The sequence below is a fragment of the Chanos chanos genome, chromosome 16 (genome assembly GCF_902362185.1).
Source record: "Chanos chanos chromosome 16, fChaCha1.1, whole genome shotgun sequence".
In the NCBI taxonomy this organism is placed as follows: domain Eukaryota; kingdom Metazoa; phylum Chordata; class Actinopteri; order Gonorynchiformes; family Chanidae; genus Chanos; species Chanos chanos.
This window is the reverse complement of record NC_044510.1, coordinates 14,731,614-14,740,009: the sequence shown is the minus strand read 5'-3', so window position 1 is coordinate 14,740,009 and position 8,396 is coordinate 14,731,614. Positions and strand designations below refer to the sequence as shown.

The 8,396-nt window shown below is 45.2% G+C and overlaps 1 protein-coding gene across 1 annotated transcript in view; it reads right to left on the bottom strand.

The window, feature by feature from the left end:
• Positions 1-4,416: 4,416 nt before the first annotated feature.
• The window catches only part of tmem164 (transmembrane protein 164), a 24,931-nt gene continuing 20,951 nt past the window's right edge, over positions 4,417-8,396 (bottom strand). The window contains 2 exon segments of the mRNA XM_030794042.1: positions 4,417-4,623; positions 5,988-6,088. Of these exon segments, the coding sequence (XP_030649902.1) occupies positions 4,417-4,623; positions 5,988-6,088 (308 nt within the window).

Sequence of the window (8,396 nt, the reverse complement as noted above, 5' to 3'; positions counted from 1 at the left end):
TTTCTCTCTCTCTCTCTCTCTCTCCCTCTCTCTTAGTAACTTGAAATTGTTGATGAAATGATAACCTGGAGAAAACAAGCAAGCAAAAAAAAAAAAACCCAGAAAAAAGGAAAAAAAAGAAAAACCCCCAAAAAAACGAAAATAAAACCCAACCCTGTAGAATTAGATCCTTTTTTTTTTCTCTCTCTCTCTCTCTCTCTCTCCCCCCCCCTTGAATTATTGTCAGTGTGATGAGACTGGGAATGGGCATTTATTATGATAGTATGGCTCCAAAAAAAGAAAAAAAAAACAAACAATAAAAACGCTGTGTGGGGGAAGGGGTAATCTCTCTCTCTCTCTCTCTCTGTCTCTCTCTCTTTATCTATCTATATATATATATATTGGTGGGATATCGGTGGGTATGTGAGCTATGGCTATGGCAGATAAAATGTAGTTTTAAACCTTTTACTGTTATTACCTTTTAAATCATTTAACCAATAAAAAAAAACAAAAGAAAAGCAAATGAAAGAACAAAAAAAAAAAAAAAACCCTGCGTCTGCTTTTGTTGTCGTTATTTTTTTCATTACACAGTGTTCATGAATTGCTCACATGCATCTTCACTGGATGGAAGGATATAGTGAAACAGCTGCAGTGACTCATCTTGTCTCTGTTGGACTGCTTTATCTCTGGATTCTGGGGTACTCCTATACTGAAGATCTGTGACGTGGAAGCTCTTGGTCGATCAAGGTGTTTGTGGTCTTGGAGCAGTACAGGAGATCAGTGGGAAAGGGGGATCAGTGGGAAATAGACCAGTATTTCCTCATCCTGTTCCTCTGGAGACGAAGTTCAGATCTCTCCCCACTCTCACACGCCTAATTCAGCCAATCAGAGGTCTGACAGGGAGTTCAATCAGGCGTGTCGGGGAAGGGAGAGATGTTAAGTGAGCAGTGCTGTGCTCAGGTGTGTTGGGAGAGATGTTAAGTGAGCAGTGCTGTGCTCAGGTGTGTTGGGAGAGGGAGAGATGTTAAGTGTGCAGTAGTGTGCTCAGGTGTGTTGGGAGAGGGAGAGATGTTAAGTGAGCAGTAGTGTGCTCAGGTGTGTTGGGAAAGGCAGAGATGTTGAGTGAGCAGTAGTGTGCTCAGGTGTGTTGGGAGAGGGAGAGATGTTAAGTGAGCAGTAGTGTGCTCAGGTGTGTTGGGAGAGGCAGAGATGTTGAGTGAGCAGTAGTGTGCTCAGGTGTGTTGGAAAGGGAGAGATGTTAAGTGAGCAGTGCTGTGCTCAGGTGTGTTGGGAGAGGGAGAGATGTTAAGTGTGCAGTAGTGTGCTCAGGTGTGTTGGGAGAGATGTGAAGTGAGCAGTAGTGTGCTCAGGTGTGTTGGAGAGATGTTAAGTGTGCAGTAGTGTGCTCAGGTGTGTTGGGAAAGGGAGAGATGTTAAGTGTGCAGTAGTGTGCTCAGGTGTGTTGGGAAAGGGAGAGATGTTAAGTGTGCAGTAGTGTGCTCAGGTGTGTTGGGAAAGGGAGAGATGTTAAGTGTGCAGTAATGTGCTCAGGTGTGTTGGGAGAGGCAGAGATGTTAAGTGAGCAGTAGTGTGCTCAGGTGTGTTGGGAGAGGCAGAGATGTTAAGTGAGCAGTAGTGTGCTCAGGTGTGTTGGGAGAGGCAGAGATGTTGAGTGAGCAGTAGTGTGCTCAGGTGTGTTGGAAAGGGAGAGATGTTAAGTGAGCAGTGCTGTGCTCAGGTGTGTTGGGAGAGGGAGAGATGTTAAGTGTGCAGTAGTGTGCTCAGGTGTGTTGGGAGAGATGTGAAGTGAGCAGTACTGTGCTCAGGTGTGTTGGGAGAGATGTTAAGTGAGCAGTAGTGTGCTCAGGTGTGTTGGGAGAGATGTTAAGTGAGCAGTAGTGTGCTCAGGTGTGTTGGGAAAGGGAGAGATGTTAAGTGTGCAGTAATGTGCTCAGGTGTGTTGGGAGAGGCAGAGATGTTAAGTGTGCAGTAGTGTGCTCAGGTGTGTTGGGAGAGGCAGAGATATTAAGTGAGCAGTAGTGTGCTCAGGTGTGTTGGGAGAGGCAGAGATGTTAAGTGAGCAGTAGTGTGCTCAGGTGTGTTGGGAGAGGCAGAGATGTTAAGTGTGCTGTGCCTCCTCATGGCTAGGTTTAGGATACAGGATGACAGATTTGTTCTTAATGGGAAAAAAACCCAAACCAAGTGAAAACGTGTGAGCTCTGTCTCAGGAGTTCTCAGTCTTGTTTGGTCTTATCACTAGTACTTCACCGAATGATCAGTGCGCCTGCGTGGCCACAGCGTACCTGACTCCCAGGTAAATGGGGTGTGTCAAGTCTGCAGTACATGATTTCTTGAGGCCTGTGAGTGCTGCCAGAATGTGAAAGGGGAATGAGAGGTCACCTCTGGATTGTTGGCTTTCCAAAAACTCATGCCCTGAATGACCTAAGAGTGGGAAAACCTGGCCTTCAGAGGGAAACAACGAACACACGGAGAAGGAAGATCGCCAGCTGTGGAAGTAGTTTTATTATTATTATTATATTTTTGTCCAGTACAGCACAGTACAACGTATAAAAGTGACTTTGAAAATGATTTGTATACGGTTCCAACCAACGGCCCTTCTTCAGAGAAACTCTTTGTGCGACCTGATAGAGGTCTCGTTAAAACCAGGAGGGGTTCCATCGTGTGCCGTGGGTTCTCTGTTGCCATACCAACGACGCTGAAACCCAGACTCGTAGGCCTCATTAATACACATCTATAAACATAGCCTCTTCCCCAGTTTCCTCTTCTGCATGGCTACTGGCCTGGAAAGACTAGAAAAACAAGACACAAAATGGCGGATCCCGGAACAGGAGAAAATGAACCAAAATGGCGGATGCCAAGTTGTCTTTGGAGTGTGTGCCAAATTGCCAAGGTGAACTGCAAAAAAGACTTTGTGACTTTGTCGTATGAAAACAAGTTAGAACCTTTCAGAAGAACACCACACCATCAGCATCTCATGAGCGGTTCCCCAAATCTAACTACAGTACTTGTTTTTTTATTTTTTTTCCCCAGAACATGAAACCCATGTCCTCCTCTAACGCTGATAAACGATTAGCAGTCAAAAACATTGGAAAAAAACCCAAAACAAAACCCAAACGTTTCTCAGTTTTTCAGCATCTGATAAACAAATGTGTCCCTCTAAAACTACAATACACATTTTTAAAGTCTCACTCTACATAAAAGTGTGTGTGGGGTCTGGTTTGAAATTAGACTTGAAGATCAGAGAGTGTTTATTTGTTCCTACGGGCCGCGAAACACTCAAAGACAAAAAGGAGGAGTAGCTATTCAAGCTTTAAATTCCCTGGAAAAAAAAAAAAAAAAAAGAAAAATAAAGGAGCACTGAGCCTCTTTCATGACTTCCTCTGTAACAGAGTTCTCTTGGTCATGTGACTGAAGCCCTCTTCCTCTACACGACACACCCAGTTCACTCGGCTGACCAATGGGATCGCGCCCCCAATGACCCTCTGAGCCAACGGTGGCTTTGACGCGCTGCCCCGCGGATGCCGGGAGTGTGCGAGTGAAGCTTCTACAAAAGAACTGGAGTGACGCTGATCTACATGCCGATGTCACACACACACACGCGAGGGCCACACCCCCTCACAGAAACATAGTACGTACTCAACTTTGTACAACACGGTAACACAATACAGCAAAACATTTCCTTTTTTGAAACAGATGTTTTTTTTTTCCTGTCTTTTTTTTTTTTTTTTTTTTTTAAATGTCGCCTTTGAGAGCTAGGGGTTTCACATTGATATTGTACAATTAGCCATGACGTGAATTTAACAATGGCCATTCAAAGCAGTGGGGGGGGGGGAGTAAAAAAGAGAGAAAGAAAAAAAAGAAGACAAAGAACACAGAGTTTGGCTCCATTTTGCTGTCGGACAAACGGAAACGACAAAACAAACAAACAAACAAACAAAACCAAAAGGCAGCTGGAGAGGGCGCGGAGGTTGTGGTCTGTAAGCAGACGTAGCTTCATAACTTCAGACAAATCCCATGAACAAAGAGAAGAAGAAGAAAAAAAAGGCAAGTTTTGCATGGCTACAGTCACATCGATAGGAAGAGGGGAGGGAAAAAAACAAACAAAAAAACAACAGTATTTTGCGTTACAGATTACAGACATCCTGTATCAACACTATGAGTAAAAGATGCCGATCTCTACTGACCCTGTTCTAGGACTACGAGAATTACAGCATAAAATAACAACAACAACAACAACAAACAAACAAACAAAAACAGTTAAAAAATTTTTAAAAGTTGTACGCGTTAACCAGACGAGTTCAGGATTTTGAAATGTTGTCTCAGAACACGGGAGGAGCACGGACACGGCAGCGTGCCCGCTCGTCACATACTTGCGTGCGTGTGCGTGTGCGTGCGTGTTTGTATGTGAAGGAGAGCTCAGTCCACTTTCTTGCTGCGCAGGTGAGCTCCGTCCAGCAGGTACGAGCAGGTGGGAACGGTGTGATGACACAGGAGGGTCAGAACCTTGCCGTGGATCAGGGTCAGAAGGGTCTGGTGACCCGTGGCCCACACGCGGTACCAGGGCCCGTAGAAGGGATCCGATACAGCCGGGCACAACATGTTGTTCAGATTCACCTCCGTCGCCTGCGCAGAGAGAGAGAGAGAGAAAAGGGGTGGGTGGGTTTGAATCCGTAAAATACAGTAAGAGAGAGGAAGAGAGCACTGAAAGGGTTAAAATAAACGCGGGATGAATAAACGAGTATGACTGAATGACTGGGTGGTTGAGTGGAGGATCAGAACGGGTTAAAATAAAGGCGGGATGAATAAACGAGTATGACTGAATGACTGGGTGGTCGAGTGGAGGATCAGAACTGTTGCTAGGAAATTTCCAGAAGCATGTTGGGCGTAATCTAATCTAATCTAATCCTTTTCTCATTCGTTAGTGACTAAGAGGGACTAGTTCAGGAGAGACTAGATGTCACTTTTCCACTGCCTGGTACCGGCTCTACTCGACTCCACCCTACTCACCTTTTTCGGTTTTCTATTAGGCAAATCTAGTACCTAGTACCTGGCACCAGATATTATTTTTCATACCTACTCCGTCGTGGTTCCAAGCGAACTGAGTAGGTACTAAGATGTGACGTGAAAACACTGCAGACTCCTGATTGGTCAGAGAGAATCGTCACTACCACGTGACACGCGACATATCCTCGGACATCCTGCACAAACCCACCATTTTTAAAAACGCCAAGCTACTGTAGCGACCGCAAATTTTCTATCCACTGATCGGTTCCCGATTCGCCAAGCTGTTACGACGGCAGTCTGCGAAACCACACCGTGTTCGGTTGAAGGGGTACAGACGTACCGAGAATCAAGAACACCATCCCTTCAGTATCCTCCATCGCTACCGTGTTTGACGCGTTGAAGATGACGTCACGACAGTCTCTTGCGGCGTCACCGGCTACATCGAGGGGGTGCTAACTGCAGTGGAAAACGAACGAGGCGCCAGGTCCCAAAAAGGCAAGCAGGGTCGAGCAGAGTCGAGTCGAGTCGCTTCCATGCAGCGGAAAAAGCCCATAAGAGAAGCGTGTGGGGATGAGACCAGACCAGACTCCACTCAGATCCTGTCAGCTGCAGTTCAGCTCTCCCCAACTCTGAGAAGACTGACGGATTTCACTGGATTTCACTCTCCAACCTAACCAGCCTTCCAGGCAGAACTGGACGAGGCTTTGTTTTGGGTTTCATTCCCAACTGCACTGGCCACCGCTGTGGTCCAGTGACGGTAGACTTACGGTCCCTTAGCCCCAGACTGGTGGCCTATTTTTTTAGTTATGGTTCCTCGTAGACCCACTGCCCACATGAACTGATGAGCTGAATCAGGTGTGTTAGATCAGGAATTGTGAGAGGGACAGGGAAAACACTGACCAAAACCATTCTGCTAAATGTTTAGTGTCGTTCTGTGTAATGCGTGGTGTGTGTGTGTGTGTGTGTGTGTGTGTGTGTCTTACCATCCCCAGAACTTGCAGAAACACAAAGTGATAGAGAAACAGGATTCCTGTGGATAACACTGCCCACCACATGTCCCCCAGTGGCTCCGGCTTATACACACCTAAAACACAAATGCACGCACACACACACACACACACACACAGGCCAGAAGGTCAAACAATAGAATGGATTCAACTTCTAAGAGAAACTGCCCAAAAAAAAAAAAGTGATGAAACATTAAATGTCAACACTGTTTATTTCCATAAGATAAAACTCAAAACAAAAATAACAAAAAAATAAACCCAATTCACTGAGGCGCTGTGTGCTGTGCTAAGTGCTGTGATGTGTTGGGGTGACAGAATGAGACGCTGTGTGCTGTGTTAAGTGCTGTGATGTGTTGGGGTGACAGAATGAGACACTGTGTGCTGTGTTAAGTGCTGTGATGTGTTGGGGTGACAGAATGAGACACTGTGTGCTGTGTTAAGTGTTTCGGTGTGTTGGGGTGACAGAATGAGGCGCTGTGTGCTGTGTTAAGTGCTGTGATGTGTTGGGGTGACAGAATGAGGCGCTGTGTGCTGTGTTAGTGAAAAAGCCGTGATGTGTTGGGGTGACAGAATGAGGCGCTGTGTGCTGTGTTAGTGAAAAAGCCGTGATGTGTTGGGGTGATCCGCCGTGCTGGGTTTTGAGATCTGCGTTTTCCCCCCTCAGATGAGTCAGAGCGGAGCGGTGTGTTTATGGGAGAAAAACCTCCCCTAACCACAAACACAGTTTTATCTCTGTCAGCTCCTGTTATACTGAAGTCCATCCACAAACCAAACACAGCCACTCTTAAATGAACAACAGACTCTGATGGGCGGGGAACCAGTGTGTGACAGTTTATTTAGCAATAACATCTCTCTCTCTCTCTCTCTCTCTCGTTTTTTTTAGACAGTCTCAGCACAGAGGAAATTTCCATTATCCTGGAATGATGAGATGTGTTTTGTAACTGACGCACTGTTACACGGTAAAACAAAACCTGACAAGTAATAAATAATAATCAATAATAATAAATAATCAATAATAATCAATAACCAGAACTCTACGATACTCTTCAACCCTTGAGCACCGGTGAGTATCTATGTTAATGCTGGTATTACATTACGCAATTATGAACTACACTAATGGGGACATTCTCCTGACCCTGCCCTCATCTGCTTTCCTCCAATCAAATCAGTTTATCCACAACCCCTCCCACTCTCACTCATTTACATATAAGAAGCCTACTGAGCTAATCTTTGGAGTTTAACTGAGGACGAGAGTCACTGAGAGTGAGGAAAGGCCGCAGGCAAATCGTCATTAGACAGACTGAAGCTCACATACAGATCTTGTCTCCGTGGCGATGAAACAATTCTGCAGAAATTTCCGGAATTTCCCCCCTGTTCTTTCGAGAGCTTCAGAACCTAAATGTCAGTGCTGTTATAAGAGTTTCAGAGATTCAAAGCAGGAGAGAGCAGTGTGGTTTTTATAAAGATACACACTTGATGTGAATCCCACAGAACTGAATTAGCTCCAGACAAAACTTCACTGCAACACTTCACACTTTGACAAACAGAGGGCGCCAGTAGGTCCCACTGAGAGGTGACTGACTCACACTCTCTCTCTCTCTCTCTCCCTACAGTTGAATGTGTGTTTGTGTGAGGTGGACAGACCAATGAATAAAGTGATTCTTCTCTGAATGTGCATGCGCACACACACACACACACACACTCACACAACTACAAGAGGAAGACACTGCACTAATACACTCACAGAACTGTTACAGAACTGCATTTGGAAACTGAATTACTCTCTCTCTTTTACACACACACACACTTACAGGTAAGAGAGATAAGTCCTGTAATTAGATTTTACTCTAACCCTTCAAGGCAGGGACGCTAGTTTAGCCATAGTGTCGACTAGAAGAGCTGAAAAGATTCTTAAGGTCTGGGAACACGGCAATACTGGTAAACAAAACAAGGGTTAAGACTTGGGCCAACATTTTAGTTCCCAGAGAAACATCTTTAATTCTTACTGCCTTAGAAACCAGCCAAAAGTCCCAGAATGCCAAACCACCTCTCCAGAGGCCTGATGCCAGCTGAGGCTGCAGTACTCCCAAACCATCACTAGAGGGCAGTATATAGCTATTTTCTTCACTCACTACTAAGTTTATCCACAGCCCATGCTAAAACATCCGTTACAACTTGGGTACTTTCCAGTTGTGTTTTTGGTTTAAAACTGAAACTACCTTCTAATGTTTTTGTTTTTTTTTAAGTACGTAGACAAGTCAAACCAGTTCTGTCAACGTTCTGTGTAAGCCCTGTGTTATACTGGCCCGCCTGGCATCTGCTTTGTCAGGGAAAACAAAAGTTAACCCGCAGGCGATGTTTCTGACATAACCTGGCGTGACGCCA